The sequence below is a fragment of the Polypterus senegalus genome, chromosome 3 (assembly GCF_016835505.1).
Source record: "Polypterus senegalus isolate Bchr_013 chromosome 3, ASM1683550v1, whole genome shotgun sequence".
Classification (NCBI taxonomy): Eukaryota; Metazoa; Chordata; class Cladistia; order Polypteriformes; family Polypteridae; genus Polypterus; species Polypterus senegalus.
Genome location: NC_053156.1, coordinates 30,582,949 through 30,603,685, shown reverse-complemented (window position 1 = coordinate 30,603,685; position 20,737 = coordinate 30,582,949). Strand labels below are relative to the sequence as shown.

The window sequence follows — 20,737 nt, the reverse complement described above, 5'->3', positions numbered from 1 at the left end:
CACAGAACAGGTGGTGGTAAAATGGTGGCTATAAAGGCTGATGGAGGAAGTGATGTCATGGATACCAGAAGGGATATCTTCAGAGACTGCAGAACCAGAAGTAATGTCATCCAAAATAAGACCAGCTTCCTCAAGACTTACCAAATATGGTTGGTGGAATACTTAGTTTAGGTTAGATTCTTGTTTAGATGGACCGTGAGAATTCAACAAAAAGTATAAACTCATTCCAAGCAATGTTAACATTTGTGGCAAGTTTTTTTTTGTTAATATTTAAAAAGGTTCAGCACTGCCATATATATGGCCGCATATTAACCATGATGAATCAGGTCTTAATTGTCTGAAAAGAGAGATGAATAAAGACACTAGCTCCATTTAAAGTGGAGCACATGTGCCAGCCCTAACCCAGGTCTGGCATTCTGCTCATTTCTGCTTTGTTCTGTAGATGCCAGAATTCGGCAAAGCATGTTTGATACAAACAAGGAGGAAGGCATAGCCAGTCCATAGTTAATTACATTAGATTTATGTCACCTGGCAGTTTCATACCCTTACTGTCTCCACTTAGACCATCTCTAGCTTACTCGAAGAACCCTTCGAGACAGAAGCAATATGTTGCTTTAGGCAAATAAGACTATAGTACTTTCTTTAAATTGTTTATTATCAGATCATTTCCTATTCACTTTTGCATTTAACATACAAAACTATGAGTGCCACTACAAGACACACCACTGCTACAGATGCCAGTGACCCAACCAGGAAGAAGGCCAGGGGAGATTCTGAAAACCCTGCAAAAGAAATCTCATCTGATTAGATAGTCAAAGTTATTAGAACATGAGACATGTTAAACACTAACCTGATTTTTTTGGCTCATCTACAATTCTTTGAAGTGGAGAGCTTTTCTTCGACATGGGTTTGTGATGGACTGGTTCAATCAAAAATGGTCCAACAGAAGCATCTGCCTCAATAGATTCTAAAAGATAATGCATTCAAGACCAAAACACAAGATGGGTATTATAACAGTTCAGGGAAGGCATCAAGCAGTTAAGAGGCTATAGAAAATCCAGTTACTCACCAGTTGCTCTTTTCACAAGACGAGCTTTTGCAGATGGACAATTTTGAGTCTGACAGCAAGAGCAGATGCTAGGGTCTCCCTCTACAGGTGTCCACCTTTTCAGACAAAAATCACACTAAGCATAAGAACCAATCTGTCATCTGTCCCCCAGTACAAACCTCTCCCATTTAAGTTCTGGTTATTTCAGCCCAACTTCCAAAGCATTCAGGGAGGAGCTTAAAGTGCAGACTAGAACCTTAAATTGACAGCTTTAGTTTAGAACTGTGGTTCACAAATTCAGTAATTGGCCCCACTGTGAGCATGGGGAGAGCTCTCAAATGTGGAAACTATTAAAGTCCATTACAATTACCCAGTCTTGTTTCATTCAGGGTAACTCATAACTGGAGCTAGTCACTTACAGTAAAATGACTGGACAGTGAATGCAGAGAGGTTCCAGCTACTTCAAGCCATACTTCTGCAATCAAACCTACTCCACAAACCAATTTGGCCAGATCCCTGCCAAGGGCATTTATGAAGAGAATGTGGCTAGGTGTGTAATGGAAGCGTGCATCACATGCAGCTTGGTCAACTACATTTGGCCAAGTTTTTTCTTACTGCATCACTAACAGATTAATGAACTACACTTTAAATACTTCTGGGTAAAACACAGTATGTATAGTTGAATTCAGCCTCCTATTCCCCACTTTAGTTAGTAATGACCAGTTACACCACCACAACACTGCAACTTAAGCTTGCATAGGAAGTATAGCTTTCAATTTCAAAGCAAACTTAGAGACTTTGGTGAGGAAGTCTGGTTTGAATAACCCTGGTTTTGCAATTAAATTCGTTCCACAAATGCAAAAGCATTCTGTATTAACTCACTTCAGACAATTTACATCTAAAAAAATTAAATATCTAGGATGGTTTGAAAGGACACAGGAGTACAATTGTACATTGAGCATCTGACAGCATGAAACGGATGAATAGCAAAAAACCAAATAGTACAGATCACTATTTATCTACACTATTATTAAGCTAGTCTATTAAAAAGTGCCAAAGCACATTAGTTCTAAAGATACATTGCATAATTCTGCCAATATTCATATTAAGTACTTTAAAATGTTTCCAGTTTGAAGGCCATTAACTTTAGGGTTTCAGTAGCAGTGTGAAGCACAATCAGGTAGCAAGCAAACAATTTTGAAACTATGCCAACAATTACATTTAGCAACCAAAGAAAGCTGCATCTCCTGTCAGACACAGGCAGAAATACTCAACCATCCAAGTTCACCATGCAAGGTCACAGGTCAGTGTCATTTAAAAAGAGACCCAACTAATGAAGCATTGAAAGATTGAAATAATCCCATAGCATTTGGCATTGCTGGTAAATGAACCTAAAACTTTGGTAAGTCTGCATTAAAGTCTCTAATAGCATTTTGCTGGACTGTGTGGTTACAACCCCTGGTTAAAGGAAAGAACCATTTCATAGTAATGAGGATTCTTGAGGCTTTGAACTAGTTAACCTGGGAGAAAAAAATTATATTTTATTCTGCATTTAGAAAACAAATGTTGTTACTTCAGATCCATACCAAATTCCGTAGAAGGAATTCTTGCAATGTTTTGGGAACCAGCAAATTTGTTCTCCTATGGTGCTCTAAATACCACTTGGCACCTTAAATAAAAACCTAGCAAGACCCCTGTGGATATGTCCAAAGCCTCTAACAGTTTAATAGTCAGGCATTTATTGACCTGAGCGGACTTATTGTAAAATAGTTGGCTTCAACAAGTTGCCCATATGTTGAAAGGCTATGGCATCTGTGTTGGGATCTCGAATAATCCTGCATTGAAGGCAACAACTATCCATTAATGTAACCAGACTCCTATGAATATCTTTCACAGCTCACTTCATTTGACAGTTTGGGAGATTTAAAATTACAAAACCGTAAAATACACATTGTCCTATCAAATTGACTTGTGCTGGCAGTTTAAAATGTCTATAGTAGACATCAAAGCAGAACTTAAGACACTGTAGCGCACCCTAAAAAAGTATGGAATTTCTTACTTGCTACCTACTCTCCTCTACTTGGTGTTGGAAGAGCTTTGATTTAACATTAACTGCCAATAGCCCGATGTTTGTTGTGTTTGAATGTAAATGAGATTGTAAAACTACTGTCCATTGAAGAGAAAGCACAAAGTGACAATTACAAGTGCTTTTTGGAGAGACCCCTATAGACAAGTCTCTTATCTTGGTTGCCAAAGCAAGTTATCCAACCTTTAAGGTAAAGCCAAATACCCTTTAGGTGCAAGTTTGATTCATGCAGAATCAATTTTGTGGACTAGACCCTGGATTAGCACCAAGCTTGTCCATGGGGAACCACTAAAAAAGGATGCTCACCCATTTGTTGTATCATAGGAACAGGCTTTATTCACAGCATTTGGATTCTCACCCACTGGCGTGACCTTAAGATGACAGCTCAGATAGATCTATGGAAGCAAACAAGATGCCATTTTTTTTTTTTTATTAAATGCCACCCACACCTCATCCTAGGTAAAATTTTTAGTTTAGCCAGTTCATATCTAATGAGACCCATCAGATCCAACTCACCAAGCTCCTTGAATCTTGATAGAAACGGAAAGCCTGCACAGAGAACTGAAGTATGTTTGACTGGATTCTCGGTGAAACAAAGGAAGAAGATGACCCAGAATAGAAGGCATCTACCAAGCATCTAGAAAGGACAAGCAGCGGTTTGTTTGTGTTAACTGCTGCAGTGAAAACAGACTGCTTTACATCTAGAGCAGAGCATAAGCAATTCTTAGACTCACCCACTAAAGTCAATCACCATGTAACGGGGAGCAGAGGATGCATCAGGAGACAGAGTTGCTACACAGCTGTCCACAAACAGCATAACAGGGGTTTTCTCCATGGAAATGACAGATGCCTGAATATTGACCATGTCATCCAGGTAGTAAACAGTTGGTGGCACAGAGGAGGACCAATCAGCTGAGGAGGGAAAAAAAATATAAAAACCATTTATCCTTAATCATTCATTGATTTAGCTACATTTCCCAATTCTTACCACTCATGAGCTGAAGCGAGAATTCCAGATTGCTGCCTGCAGCTATTGTGGAGGTGAAAGGAACCCAGGTTGGCTGGAAGGCATTGCTACTGACATTCTTCTGCCTGCAAGGAAGAGAAACAATTCACACCTTCCTCAGAAGTTTCATCCTTACCATTAAAAAGAAATTAAGACCTCACCTCTCATAGGTGCACTCAATGGGGATAACAGCCCCATTTGTCCTTATTATTCCACTTGGCAAAGGAGAAGGAGCATAAATAAGTTGATTAGTGTAGACCATGGCATCTGTCATCATCTGTTAAATCCCACACAAAAAATAGGAATATTTTGAAAAAACTAGCCAGTATATGCCAGAAACATGCTTTGTAGCTAGAATGCTCGATTAAAAAGAGCACACAACTGCATTAACAACGTGACATTTATAAAAAAATAAATAAATGAATTAAAATTAAAAAAAAAAAACTGACCGCAAGAGAGCTTCCACAGTCTTGAAGCCCTGCTGTGATGACAAAGCCAGTTGCATTGGCTACTGGAAGGCAGGGCGGTACAGCACTGGGTCCCAGCCGCAAGTCGTTAGCGTTAACCAGGATACCTTTACCGAAAATGTCTGGGATGACAAAGACGACCATATTTGATTCTCCACAGTCTACAGTCACGGTATTTAGAACAGCCGATCGGGCACCTTGCGGGGCAGGTTGGGCTTTGAATGCGATGCCACGACCCCTGCCGAAGTCACTAAACTGTACTGTTTTTTGCAACCCCAAGGGTTTAACTACACGTTTGTCAACAGCCTGCGGGTCTGAAATACGGCCATGATACTTCAAACAACGAACCACGCCGGCTAAAATAATCAAAAGGACTACCCAATGTCTGATAATACCCATGACCGTCATAGTGCACAAGACTACTCACCAACCAACTAGTCAAGAGGCGGGCCAAAGCCGTCCGTTTTATAGCACACAAGTGATGAGGCATTCGGCCGGCCGCACATGGATCCTAATTAGCGCTCAGGCTGCATCTCAATCAGGATGTGCGTGTAAACTGGGGCGGAAACCCAGGCAATGCTTAAAAATAATTCATGTTATTTCTTTTAAGTATATTCTCAAAAGTCAGATACATTAAGCCAGCCATGCCTTGTGAAACCCTCGAAGAGTAACGCATTCAAATAATTCATTTAATAAAAATGAATGTTCACACCATGGAAGGAGTCTGACATTTAGGCTTAGGGTGGCCAGACGAACCATTAAAAATGATCGAAACTGTTTCAGAGTCGCAACTGTACTGCACATCCCGTGGCAAATATCGTAAATTGTTTTTAACGTAAAGTTGCAGTATGAATTAAATCTCATTGACGTTTTGTTTTAATTTGTCCGTCTATTGTAATTGTGACAAATTAAATAATGTATTTGCATGGCGTGACTTTTAGGGATGAGGTTAACCGTTTTCAAAGTTGGAACGTTATTCAAATTTTAGTTACATCCTCAAAGAGACAGAGATCACCTTTTCGTTGAGGTGTATATGACGTGCGTGATGGAATTTTGCTCCGCTTCACTGAAGTTCAATAGCTTGTACTGCGTTGCTGTCACAAGCCGCTATCAGGCGTCGGAATTATCTCTCAAGCTGGGAAGAGAAAAACAATTACAACAAAATAATTACCCTCTCTCAGGCTATAAAGAGAAAATACCGAATACAAAATATATGTTTAAATAACCTCTCTCATGTAAGAAAGAGTAAAATACTGAATATAATGTAAGTTGAAAAACATATCTTAAGCAAGAAAGAGGAAAAACACTGAATATAAAATATGTAAATTGAAGAAATATCTCACGCGAGAAAGACGGAAATACCAAATCTATAAAATATATATTGAAATAACTTTTCAAGCAAGAAATATGAAAATACTGAATATAAAATGGATACGTAGAAATAACCAAGCTAGATACAAGACAATACAAAATACAAGATATTAAGTTGAAAATCCTTTCTCAAGCTAGAAAAAGGAAAATACTAAATACTAAATGTCTAAGTTGAAATAACCTCTCTCAAGGTAGAAACAGGAAAATAATGAATACAAAATATATAAGTTAAAATAACCCCTTTCAGGCTATTAAGGTGAAAATGCTGAATACAGAATATACAGCCTGAGCTGAAATAACCTCCCTCAGGACAGTTTGAAACAGTAAACTACTAACTGGATTGGAAAGAATGTTCCTCGGTTTGTAGGATTTGGTGACATGAAAAAAACGGGTACTTGGGGATGGATTGACTAAAATCTCAAATAAAGGGTATTTTTTAAGACTACATTTGATGTAAATATGTCAATAACACAGGTCTGTAAAATTCCATCCATCCATTATCCAACCTGATATATCCTAACTACAGGGTCACAGGGGTCTACTGGAGCCAAACCCAGCCAACACAGAGCACCAGGCAGGAAACAAACCCGGGGCAGGGTGCCAGCCCACAGCAGGGCACACACACACACATACACCAAACACAATTTAGGATCGCCAATGCACCTAACCTGCATGTCTTTGGACTGTGGGAGGGAACCCATGCAGACACGGGGAGAACATGCAAACTCCACACAGGGAGGACCCAGGAAGCGAACCCAGGTCTCCTTACCATGAGGCAGCAATGCTACCCACTGTGCCAATGTGCCACCCAGTCTGTAAAATTAAACTCATAAAAATTTTTTAATTGTCAATAAGTATCTTGATTTGGATTCATGAAAACAATAAAAAATGCAATTAGAATGTTTTCTTCACATCACATTTAAGTAAAAAGGTAAAAGTTTACAAATTACACCAATTGTTTATGTATACAATATTGTTCTAAATCAATTTAACATTATGATATTTAGTCAAATTACTATTTTTATGTATGTAAAGATATTGATATTGATATTCATTGAGTTACATGTAACGTTTTTAGTTTTTGTTACTTTTTTTTGTGGTCCACCATTTGATTTCCTCTGGCGTGTCCTTTTGAATAACCTGTCAGTACACTCAAAAAGAAATGTTTCAGGTAAGCCAAAAAAAAAAATAAATAAATTTAAACAAAAGTTTGCATCATATTTTTTGTTATGTAAACTTTGGTTTAATTAAGTAGATCTAACAGACTTTAAAAATATTTTTACATGTAAAGAAAAAAATAACTCACCCTATTTATTAATTACCTTGTACTGTACTTAATAATTGGCATTAAATGCCCTACTTTTTAAGTTGGCCACACAAAGTACTCCTTTTTCATTTTTTAATTACCATCATCTATCCCTCCCAGGTTGCAAACCCAGATCTCCTCAGTGTTAGGCAAGAGTGATACCACTGCACCACCAGGTCATCTCTTAATGGATCATACATTTTGTAAATTTAAGTAGTAATATAGGTTTTTTAAGCTTACAAAATTTCACACATTTATGTAGTTTGAAATAGTTTTATCTCATTATACTGTAACTGTGCTACAAGTCTAAGACAGATTGAAATCTAAATAATCAACATAGACCTCAACGTTAATGTTTGCAGTGCACCAGGCAATCATGTCTCTGTAATACGGTAATTGTTAGATTTCTAAAAGCAGTGTCAATGTTTATGATGTGCCAACTGTTGGAATGACAAATGATGTGCACTTTATAAGAATGTTTGTGATGTGTCATCTTTTGCAATGACAGAGATATAGCAACCAGACTGACACAAAGACAGACACCTATCCTTGTATTAGTCATAGTAAGTGACAAAGACAGTTAGATAGATAGATAGATAGATAGATAGATAGATAGATAGATAGATAGATAGATAGATAGATAGATAGATAGATAGATAGATAGATAGATAGATAGATAGATACTTTATTAATCCCAAGGGGAAATTCACATAATAGAATAATTTAAAAAATATTTACTATCTCTTGCCCTATGTGTACTTTCAGCTCCTTTCCTCTGAATTCAAATGTATCTGAATCTCTCTTGATCTCCTACATGGCCTGCTTCTCACTTTTCCCTCTTTCAGTTTGCTTTCATTCCTTCCATCTTTGTAGGTGATTCACTCAGCATCCACCTTTACTCCTCCTCATGTATTTCACACTCACACTTCCTCTTTTGTCACATCACCAAAGCCAAACTGACTAATCAGATTGCTTTGGGGGACAGGGCAATTCATATTGATTTTGGTCTAACTTTTACTATATTTCTTAAGTTAAAAAATGCTGTCCTAGTAATCTGATTAATATGTGATTTAAATTTCAGGGCAGAGTCAATAATTACCCCTAAATTCTTCACCTCTGTCTTGACTTCTAAGCCTAATGGATCAAGTTTATTTCTAATACCCTCACTTTATCCATTTTTGCTAATCACTAAGATTTCTGCTTTCTCCTTATTTAGTTTGAGAAAATTACTACTCATCCTTTCAGAGACACAAGTAAGACATTAGGTCAGTGAACCAAGAGAGTCGGGGTCATCAGGCGCTATTGATAAATACAGTTGGGTGTCAACAGCATAGCTGTGGCAGTTCACGTTATGACTAGAGATAATCTGACCTCATGGAAGCATGTAGATTAAAAAGAGCAGCGGACCCAGGATAGAGCCTTGTGGAACACCATATAGAATTTCATGTGTCTTCGAAGTACAATTACCACAACTAACAAAGAATTTTCTGCCTGTCAGGTGGGACTCAGATCAATTTAAGACACTGTCAGAGAGGCCCACCCACTGATTAAGGCGATTTATAAGAATATCGTGATCAATGGTATCAAATGCTGCACTCGGATATGAGAGGATGAGAACAGATAAACAGCCTCTATCTGCATTAACCCACAAGTCATTTACTACTTTAATGAGTGCAGTTTCTGTACTGTGATTTGTTCTGAAACCTGACTGAAACTTGTCAAGAAATGTGTGATCATTTACGTGCATAGTAACTGCCTTTTCTAGGATTTTACTTAAGAAAGGCAGGTTAGAAATAGGTCTAAAATTGCCAAAAACAATGGAGTCAGGATTATTTTTCTTGAACTTAACAACAGCAGTCTCAACACAATCTGGGAAGACCCTCGTATCTAATGAGGAATTTACTATGCCAAGCACACTATCAATTAGCATGCCAGATACGTCTTTGAAAAAAAACTTTTGATTATCATAAGATAAATTTGAAACAGTTAACTAATCTGTTATTATATTGAAGAAAATGTTTCTTTGTTTAAAGGATGGGCAATGTGCAAGAGAGGGTTGCTTAGGGCTGAAAGGGCACAAATCTCATTTAAATATTTTCTTCCTCTTTAAATTATAAAGGCCAAAGCTATTGTAAATGTGTTATAATCAACTAATATAATAATTATTTTAGTAATACATTTATTGCATCAGATAGGGTGTCTGAGTCCACCAGATTTATTTCACACCTCATTAACTCACACCTCATATATACTTTAGAAAACATCCATTTCATCCACCTTAATAAGAGGGCAAGTGTTTGTGTGTCCGTCTGTCTGTCCATCCAGTTGCTATGTCTCTGACATTCCAAAAGACTGTGTATCACACATGTTAACACTGCTTATGTGGATATCTTAATATCAAATAACAGAGACATAAGCATTGCATTTATCATTCCAACAGATGGTGCACCACAAACATTAACACAGTTTTTACACATCCTACACCAAATGCCATATAACAGAGACATGTGTATTGCATTTGTCATTCCAACAGATGGGCATCACATACATTAACCCTTCTTTTATGAATCCTATGCATAATGATACATAACAGAGCCATATAAATGTCAAAGTCAAAGCGAACTTTATTGTCATCTCAACCATATACAAGGTATACAGATAGACAGAATTGCGAAGCTCAGGGTCAACAGTGTAACAACATGAAGTGCAAATAAAAATAAAAATTAAATTAAAAATAGAATTAAAATTTAAAATTAATTTTTAAAATTAAAATACAAACAAGACAAGACATTGTGCAAAGACAAGACAAAGAAGTAGCAATATTGATGTATAGTAAGCAATATGAACATTGATGCAATGTATGGTATTATGCAATCTAGATACATAAATATAATCAATAAATATGTAATATAATAAATAAATAATAGATATAGATAATACAGAAATTATAATAGCTGTTTAAGACATGTGTAAACAATGACAGGTCAGAATGTTTCACAGCAGAAGCATATCAAAAAATGTCAAAGTACAGTGTGCAAAATACTTAAAGGTCAGTATGAGATTTTCAGTTCTTTTCTACATGCACACTCGTCTTTGCAGGAAAGTGACTTACATGTATAAAAGTTCTGTTTTTAGAGGTGGTTGAGGCCGTGTGGAAGATCCCAGGGGGCAGCCTGGTGTTAAGGAGTCTGACAGCTGGGGGGTAAAAACTCTCCTGCAGCCTGGCAGATCTGGCGCTGATGCTGCAATATCTTCATTTTGATGGCAGAAATGTGAAAAGTCCATTTGAGGGGTGTAAGGGGTTCTGCACAACGCTGTAGGCCTTGCAGACACTGCATTTGTAAAATATGTCCTGTAGTGAAGGGAGAGGCACCCCAATAATGTTCTCTGCTGTCTTCACTATCCTTTGCAGGCGCTTGTGGTCAGATATGTTGCAGTTGCCATACCAGACAGTGATGCAGCTGGTCAGGACACTCTCAATGGTGCCTCTGTAGAACATGGTGAAGATGGAAGGGGGAAGATGTGCTCGCTTCAGCCACCTCAGTAAGTGTAGTCTCTGCTGGGCTTCTTGATTAGTAATGAGGTGTTATTCGTCCAAGTAAATTCCTCAGCTATGCATTGCATGGTGCACTGTGGACATTAACACTGAGGTCTATGTTGATTACTTAGATTTCAACCCATCTTAGACAGTTAATACAGCTAGTTTTAGACATAGATGTTCAAAAGCTAATAGCTGGCAGCAGGATCGAGCAGTTGGCAGGATTGCTGCAAGAAAGATGGTGGTTTAGAACCCAGGGCTTGATCATTGTCTCCATGGAATTTGCACAACCTCCATTTATTTAGGTTTTCCTCTGAAAAATATACACCTTAAGATAACTGGTGACTTTGAATTGACCCCAATGTGGGTGTGTGCATGAAGTGGCTAGACCCTGAGATGGACTTTTGCCCTGTCCAGGTCTGTTTTTTACCATGTTTCTAGGGATGCCAGGTTAAGCTCTGCCCTATCCCTGACCTTGAACCGGTTTTAATTAAATTTGAGAATGGACATTGTGAAATAAACAGCCGGACACATGACAAAGGATTGAGGCAACCACCTGTATAGTTACCCTGGCTGCAAAAGGCTTAAGTTTACCTACAATGTGTACAGGTTAGAGTCCAAAAAAGAACTGATCAAGTATAGAGGATGAAGGATTTTTACAGGTGGTTCAAAGGAAGTGATGTCCTTGCGGCCGGGACAGGAAGTGATGTCTTCGGAGCGTAATGGAATACAGGCAGGATTTCTCATGTGTGGTCTGCGGAGAGAAAAGAGAGATTCAGTGCAACCTGCCACCCCCTGGCCTGGCGTGGAATTGGTGTTTTCTGTTATCTTTGGTTGACTCATAAGCACACGTGTGTGACATTTATGTTATGTAACATAAAATATAATGGGATTATCAGGAGTTTACTTTTAGTAAGCAACAACACTGACTGTTACATTAAAATGACATCATCAACATGAGCACATGTTAGCGGTACATTTTTCATAAACATTTTTTTTTCTCAGATAATCAAGAGTACAGTAGAGTGGTTGACAGTTAGAGACATTTAAAACTTTTAATTTTCTTTTGCAAGAATTATGTGAATTGATATTGACAAGCTACACTGGGCTGATGCCCCTAGTGTTGTGATGTTATAAAGTACATCCCTCACGTGAAACATTTATTTAATTATATCACCTCACACAATCACATTGTTAAATGTTTTTCAGCTTTTGGTGACTTTCGAGAGGTTTACTTACCTTGGCAGTGACATTCATGTCTCTAGTTACTCTTCCTATGAAGTCAGTAGACGGACTGAGAGAGCATGAAGGGGTCATGAGGTCGCTGGTGTGTGGCACTCACGATATCTTTGCAAAAGGACAAAGTTCCAGGTCTTTAGAGTCCTGGGGCCTCATGTATAAACGGTGCGTACGCACAGAAACGTTGCATAAGAACTTTTCCACGTTCAAATCGCGATGTATAAAACCTACACTTGGCGTAAATCCACGCACTTTTCCACGGTATCTCATACCTTGTCATACGCAAGTTCTCCGCTCGGTTTTGCAGACTGGCGGCATCCAGTGTCAAAGCAGTGCTACTGTTCCTGTGTGGTTACACCTTATTTTCATGACGCGGCTTTATAAATACACCGAAACTAACCGCATATTGCTTATTAGTGTAACGCATCTGATTGTAATTAACTTGTAACAATATAATGGTAGAGGGAACAGCCATAGTATTCCAAATACCATGACTGCTTTAGCGTTGTTACTCTCACTTCTTCTTCTTCTTCTTTCAGCTCCTCTTGTTAGGAGTTGCCACAGCGGATCATCTTTTTCAATATTTCTCTCACTGCACCACTCAGAGTATTTATATCACTGTATCTGAGAGTGAATCACAGCAGCAGCTGATCGGAAAGAGAATTATCGGTATACAGCTTCAAGGACACGCTGTCTCAGCCACTGCAAAATGTTTTAAAGTCTTTCCTGTACGGACCTCGCGGTTCAGAAACAGAAACGATATCATTTATAAGGTGAAATTCAGCAAAATATGTTTATTAAATTATACAGATAAAACTTTAACTTCATTTAAATAATCTATACTCTTCACTGGGAGTGTCGTTAAGGATAGAATAATTAAACATGTACTACGAAGATATTTCAATGTTCTTTAAACGTTTTGAAGAATCGGCGCTAAGCTTACAGATGGCTTAACGTCTATTACAGAGCTGATTGTATGGCGATCGGTTACTTGGGGAAAGAAAAGCACTGACTGCAGTGATGGCTACGCCAATATATATTGAATATAAAACAGAAAGAGAAAATAACAACACAGCTAAAAACACAGCGACAAATTTCGCAAAAGTTAAATGCTTGTGTCATGAGCACGAGGCGGCTATGCAGTGTCCGCAACGGACGTTGTGCATAAGCTACCTTACTGACGGGTGGGCGAAAGAGCCACCGATTCTTCCTCTGCCCAGTGCCACCACAAGCCTAGAGCCGCCCCTGAGTACTGCTGCAATAAATTAAACACATGTTTAATAACATGCTTTAACCCCTATCATCATGAAAATGACATCACGTATACATCTCAGTATTTTAGTTATTCAGAGAGCTGTGATATCACGAATGTCATGGATTCTGTGTCCAGTTGGAGGAAGAGAGCCGGTTTAAAAAGCAAGTAGTGATTCACACACATAGAGCACATAGAAGATCAAATACAAAACAAAGCATTTAACGTGCTACTTTAATTACGATGTGATTTGAGAAACTGGTTAATTAAACGATTTTAAGATAAAGTTTATGATGTTCTACTTTAATGACAAAATAAACTACGTGATTAAAGTGGAAATGTCGAGATTGAAGTTGACATTTTGTTCTTTTTCCTCACTGTGTGCCTTTTTTCTCTGTACCCTAATAAGCTTTCATATGACACTCAGACAGTGGGCTTACAACTCGGCTTTTCACGGCGACTTTGATATGTGACTTCTTTTTTATTTCCGGCACTGTGCGATTTGTGAATGTGAGCTTTCAAGTTTCTCCAACACGCTATGTCACTCGATCAACTTCCTTTTGTTGATTACACCACGGCTTATTTGAACAAATAGTATGTTTTTCATTTGCCTCCACTTGGTATTCGCTGAAATTCTTATATTTTCCCCCGTGCTTTTCCCATTGTCTTTTCACAGAAGGCTGCGCTTAAGGGCGATTTATATTGATTTGCATATTCAAATAGGCGTAATTCTGGGAGGATTTGGGGCATTACATAATGCGCGTGTACGAGCATATTTTTATTTTTAATGTTTTATCAAAGAGATCAAAAATGTGATTTCACACATCTAAAATTAAATTGTAGTACTCAAAATATATTTGAGAATGGGGTCCATCCAGGATTTGTGTCTGCTTTGAGGTCAGTGTCGCCAGGTTTAGGTTCCTGACCTCCCAAGACACTCCATTGTGTTAAGCAGTACGCGTGGTATGTTATGTTATATAATCTGTTGTCACACACGTTTCTTTAGCAGACAGCTAAAGGGCTTGAATACATGTAATTCCATGCCAGACCAGGGGGTGGCGAAGTGCACTAATTTTCCCTCTCCATCTTTTGCAGACCATTCTACGGAAATCCCACCCGGCTCTGGGGGAGCCAATGACGTCATTTCCATTTCCGGTATTGATGACATCACTTCCTGTACTGGCCTTTAAAGCCACCATCTTGTCTTCAGAGAATCAGTTCTGTTTTGGACTCTATTGAATGAACAAGTCTTTGTTCTTTAATCAGTTTTGCAGCCGGGAACAATTATACAGGTGGCTGCCCCAAACCTTTGCAATGTTTGATGGCCGTTTTTGTGACACTGTCTAATCAGCACATAAATTCACATATCTCAAAATGGAATTTAAATGATCAGAAAGGAATGACAGAAGCTCAGTTTTAAGGATCTAAAGAAATAATTGGGAAAAGTCCCTCATTTGTGTATGCCTCCAAATATGTTACCAATATCTTTTGCCCCATTTGGCTAGTCGACACTGAATTGTAGATATTTCTAATTGTCATTTGGAATTTTCATAAATGTACTGTAAATAACCTACATTTCAGGCATGTTATTTTGTAACCTGCTTAATGCAGTCCAGGGTCACGTGGGATGCAAGGCAAGAACAAACCCTGGACAGGAAGCCAGTACATCATGGGGTAAACACACACACACACACACACACAGTGGCTAATTACTCAATTCAATTTATTTTTGTATAGCGCTTTTCACTGAGTGTAGGCTTATAGTGCTGAGACAAATTCACAGGAAAATTTGATATATAAAGCATTTTGAACTAGGGGAAGTGAAGCAATAATTGTTAAATGACCTTTAATCAATTGTCTGCCTGATTAGAATACAGAAATATTCTAAAAAGTATTAAAGTTTGAAGAACAAAAAAAATACATACACAGTATATGACTAGTCAAAATGTGATAGATGTGGAGTTGGTGATGCCATTAAACTGGAATTAGATTAGATTATATAGACTTTATTAATCAGAAAATGTTTCCAGTGTGTTCAGTGTTAACCCTGTGATGGAGCAGGCTTTCCTGATAAGTTTGTTCAGGCATTTTGAACCCAAGTTACTTACTCAGGGGACTGCAACACTACACTGGCTACAATGGACTGGTAAAACATCTTCAGCAGCTCGCTACACACATCCAAAAGCCTGTACCTCCTCGGGAAGTATAGTGTGCACAGGCCCTTCTTGGACAGCGCCATTGTGTTGTCAGACCAGTCCAGTTTGTTGTTTATGTGAACCCTCAGGTACTTCTACCTCTGCACCACTTCCACGTTCTCTCCCTGGATGGTGACTGGTCTCAGAGACTCTTGGTAGACTGGAAGTCCAGCATCAGCTCTTTTGTCTTGCTGATGTTGAGCTGAATGTGATTTGTCCTGCACCACAAGATGATGTCCTCCACAAGTCTCCAGTATTCCAACTTGTCTTTATTATTAATGAAATAATCATCTGAGAGTTTCTGTAAATGGCAAGTGCTGGTATTATCCTGGAAGAATACCTCGATGTCTTTAAACTGCTGTTGTTTAATTAAAAAGTTTATGTGCAAATATAACAAAATATTGTTATTTCTTGTTATTTTATTATTGTTATTATTATTACTGGTAAAATACACAGTAAGAAATTCAGTGTACGAAACATTGTCATATAAAGTCAAATAGCTAAGCACAACCAGTTATATTTACATGAATGTTATTATTATTATTTTAAAATCTAGTAATTTAATTCATAATATTTACTAAGAAAAATGTACCTGATAGAATACAATGACTGAACTTACCAAAGGCCCTAAAAGCAATCTGCTTTCCAGCCCACACCCCTACACATGTACTTAAAGACTGTGAAGGATGGCCCGCCATTTATCCCGGCCAATACCCCCAAGCTGCCAGATGGAGCCCTCCTTGCAGTGTGGAGGTCCCCAGAAGACCAGCAGGGCATCATGGACATTGGAGTTTTTATGCAAGGCCCTGCTGGATGCCATGGAGGCCACAGGAAGGAGCTGCAGGGAGGACCGAGGGCTTCTTCGTGCCCTGTGACCCGGAGGTTCGTCACAGGAAGAGCGACGGACTTCCGGGTTGAAGGAAAGGACTATTTACCCTGACCCGGAAGGAATAAGGACTTGTGGACTGTTGGGCAGAAACACTTCCGGGTCAGGAGATATAAAAGGACTGTGGGAGCTCCCAGATGGCGAGCTGAGCTGGGTGAAAGGGTGGCAACGCGTCTGGGAGCTGGAGGATTGGTTTATTGTATTTGAGATTTATTATATGAGTATTGTGGTAGAGAGTGTGCTTTGTGCACTGTGGAAGAAAAATAAAGTCAACATTTGGACTTTTACCTGGTGTCTGGAGTCGTGGACAGGGGTTCAAGGGAGCGAGAGTGCCCCCTATCGTTCACAAGACCTATCCAGTCTTTATTCTGTCACATTCTGTCCAAAGTCAGGCAAGTTAGGAGAATTGGCCGATTTCAGAATACACTCCAGCACTCTTAACACTCTATTGGAATGACTGGCTTTAAGTAGGCTACTGCATACAGTATATGAAGGCACAGGATTCAAACAAAGACTGCTAGATCCACAGAGCAGCAGCATCGCCCACTGTTCCACCATGCTGCATGGAATTACAGGTATTGTTGTCATTTTCTAACCTGCTTAGTCCTGAACAGGGTCACAGTGGAGTGCTGCAGCCTGTTACAGCTAGCAAAGGGTGTAAGGCAGGAAGAAACCCTGGACAGGGCAGCAGTCTATCACAGGGCAAATACACACACATACACATACTAACGCCAGTTTAGCATTACCTATTCACCTAACCTATCCAATCAGACCTGAATAACAAGTCCATCCATCCATTATCCAACCCGCTATATCCTAACTACAGGGTCACAGGGGTCTGTCGGAGCCAATCCCAGCCAACACAGGGCGCAAGGCAGGAATCAAACCCCAGGCAGGGTGCCAGCCCACCGCATGAATAACAAGTTAGAAGGAAAAAAAAGTGTCCTCTTTGATTAACATTTGTGGGACAATGTCAGAGGATTAATTTCCCAAAAGCTTCCTAACACCAAGTACTCCATTATCTAATGTTTAAGATTGATCATAATTTGCAAAGTGTTCCCCAAAATGTTTCCCAGCTAAAGTAGTATTTAATCTATACTAATAAAAGGCAAAGCCCTCACTGACTGACTCACTCACTCACTCACTAACTGACTGACTCACTCATCACTAATTCTCCAACTTCCCGTGTAGGTAGAAGGCTGAAATTTTGCAGGCTTATTCCTTACAGCTTACTTACAAAGTTGGGCAGGTTTCATTTCGAAATTCTATGCGTAATGGTCATAACTGGAACCTATTTTCGTCCATATACTGTAATAGATTGCAGCTCGATGGCCGTGGGAGGCGGAGTTGCGTCTTGCATCATCATGCCTCCCACGTAATCACGTGAACTGACTGTGAATGCAGTACATAGAGAACAAGGAAGAGCTCCGAAGAGCGCTGAAGAAAAAACGCAATTCACAATTGAGAATGCAGCAAAAGAATATCAAGCGAGTGACGCATTCAAGCATATTCATAAGTGCAGCTACTGCGGAAACAAAGCACGGTGTAAACCTTAAGTTTAAATTAAGTTTATAGACATGCTCCCGTTGCCGTTTGTCATGCCTAAGACGAATACGATATTCGCGAGATACAAGTTTAATGAGAAGACACGAGGTATAAACGAGACTTTGGATCACTTTGTAACGGAGTTAAAATTGCTGTAGCGAGAAACTTTTAAGTGCCGGGTCTTAGCTAACATTAAATAAAGCCGTAGACATTGCAAGATCACACAAGAGAGCGGCTCATGTGCAGCTACTTCGGAAACAAAGCACGGTGTAATCCTAAAGTTTAAATTAAGTTCATGGACAGGCTGCCGCTGGAGTTTGTCATGCCCACGACGAATGCGATATTCACGGGATACAAGTTTAATGAGAGGACGCAGGGTACAAACAAGAGTTTTGATCACTTTGTAACAGAGTTAAAATTGCTGGTGAAGGACTGTGCTTATGCAAATTCCGAGAGACTGTGTTTGTGGGGGGATTGACAGTTAAGGCGGGTGGGGGAGTCACATCATTATCTCCCCTCCCATTCACCTCATTTTATTCACTTCATTTCGCTTCGAGCTGAGCTCTGCAGCTAACGCGGTCTTGCGGAAGCAACTTTGTGACACTGCCACCAAATACTCACAGAAAAATCCACAAGTTAATACACACGCTGTCTCTAGAGTTTCTCCACACTCTGAATCCTCCAGGCACTACTGAGCATAATCTAATTTTGAGGGTTGGGACACCGATAATGTTACTGAAAACCTTACAGCCACCGAGACTTTGTAACGGCACGAGATTTCAGGTCATGTGTCTGCAAAAGAACCTAATTGAGGCAACTATTTTTACTGGCAGTTGCTCAGGGGAGAGAGTTTGTATTCCTTGCATCCCCGTTATACTCTCTGATCTCCCATTTCATTTCAAATGCCTCCAATTTCCAGTAAGGCTCTGCTTCGCAATGACAATTAATAAGTCTCAGGGACGGACCCTATGAAAGGTTGCCATTGATTTGAGGCAAGATTGCTTTTCTCCTGGACAACTATATGTTGCATGCTCAAGAGTAAGCTCAGCGCACAGCTTGGTCATATTACAACTGGAGTGCTGAACTGACAACGTGGTATACAAACAGATCCTTAACAAATAATTATTGGTATATTTTCCCTCAGTTTAAAAAGGTTTACTTTTCTTCTTAATAAAAATTTAAAGTATGTATGTATGTATGTATGTGTGTATACTGTATATATATGTAGATATGAATATATATGTGTATATATGTAGATATGTATATATATGTTATATATATGTGTCTGTGTGTGTAATTATATATATGTATGTATGTATGTATGTATGTGTATATATATATATATATATATGTATATGTATGTATGTATATATATATATATATATATATATATATATATATATATATATATATGACAGCAACACTCATAACAGTGACAAAACAATTACATTGACAATCATGTTACGTTATTTTTAAAATGTTTCCTTTTCTTTTTCATAACTTCTTTAACACACTACTTCTCTGCTGTGAAGCGGGTATTTTGCTAGTATCATTCATAAATTAACCCATCCATCCATTTTCCAACCCTCTGAATCCGAACACAGGGTTACGGGGGTCTGCTGGAGCCAATCCCAGCCAACACAGGGCACAAGGCAGGAACCAATCCTGGGCAGGGTGCCAACCCACCGCAGGACACACACACAAACACACCCACACACCAAGCACACACTAGGGCCAATTTAGAATCACCAACCACCTAGCCTGCATGTCTTTGGACTGTGGGAGGAAACCGGAGTGCCCGGAGGAAACCCACGCAGACACGGGTAGAACATGCAAACTCCACACAGGGAGGACCCGGGAAACAAATCCAGGTCTCCTATCTTCTAGGCAGCAGCGCTACCACTGCACTACCGTGCCGCCCTTCATAAATTAACATTATTCTTAATATCTTTCTTTATTTGGACTTTGTTCTGTCACATTCTGTCCAAAGTCATGTAAGTTAGGTGAATTGCAGATGCTAAATTGGCCATATTCTCTGTTTGCATGGGTGTGTGTGAGTACCCTGCAGTTCAATGACGTCCTGCCCAGGTCTGCTTCTTGAAATGTGCCCAATGTTTGCTGAGATATACTCCAGCCTCCCCATGAAAATGTCCTGCATAAATGGGTTAAGAAGATAACAGATTGACTGGATGGATGGATGGAATTGATACAATGGAGTCAATAAGCCTGCACCTCACAACCTAATTTGTTCTCTTTCAGACTTGCATACATATATACTGTACATATATACATACATATATGGTTGAATAGTTTTACTAACAAATAATGCAAAGAGTATGTGACACGTGTTTCGCCCTAATTCTGGGCTCACCAGGCGTACACACTCCCTGTACCCCCCGTCGGGGAATCAAACCTCGGGCTTCAGCGCTAGAGGCAAAGTCTCTTGCGTTGCACCACGGTGTGTGGTTTGTTTATTTGACAGCATGTAGATCGGGGTAGTTATGTATATATATATATATAGTTAGGTCCATAAATATTTGAACAGAGACAACTTTTTTCTAATTTTGGTTCTGTACATTACCACAATGTATTTTAAACGAAACAACTCAGATGTAGTTGAAGTGCAAACTTTCAGCTGTAATTCAGTGGGTTGAACAAAACAATTGCATAAAAATTTGAGGCAACTAAAGTATTTTTTAACACAATCCCTTCATTTCAGGGGCTCAAAAGTAATTAGACAATTGACTCAAAGGCTATTTCATGGGCAGGTGTGTTCAAGTCCGTCATTATGTCATATC

The 20,737-nt window shown here is 39.1% G+C and overlaps 1 protein-coding gene across 1 annotated transcript; it reads right to left on the bottom strand.

Annotated features, from left to right (window-relative positions):
* Positions 1–643: 643 nt before the first annotated feature.
* On the bottom strand, positions 644–5,055 carry LOC120526755 (zona pellucida sperm-binding protein 3-like). The gene is made up of 9 exons (XM_039749904.1): positions 4,590–5,055; positions 4,302–4,417; positions 4,123–4,226; positions 3,869–4,046; positions 3,651–3,771; positions 3,441–3,529; positions 1,070–1,164; positions 851–967; positions 644–782 (listed from the first exon to the last, which is right to left on the bottom strand). Exons 1-9 carry the CDS (start codon positions 5,013–5,015, stop codon positions 670–672), a joined length of 1,359 nt encoding a protein of 452 aa, XP_039605838.1. The 5' UTR covers positions 5,016–5,055; the 3' UTR covers positions 644–669.
* Positions 5,056–20,737: the final 15,682 nt, after the last annotated feature.

What these genes read in the sequence shown, in the direction of transcription:
- LOC120526755 (XM_039749904.1), bottom strand. Translation starts at nt 5,015, where the DNA reads ATGACGGTCATGGGTATTATCAGACATTGGGTAGTCCTTTTGATTATT. An exon ending in ACTGTGGAAGCTCTCTTGCG is followed by an intron (nt 4,418 to 4,589) that starts GTCAGTTTTTTT and finishes GGGATTTAACAG; the next exon opens with ATGATGACAGATGCCATGGT. An exon ending in TCCTATGATACAACAAATGG is followed by an intron (nt 1,165 to 3,440) that starts GTGAGCATCCTT and finishes TTGTCTGAAAAG; the next exon opens with GTGGACACCTGTAGAGGGAG.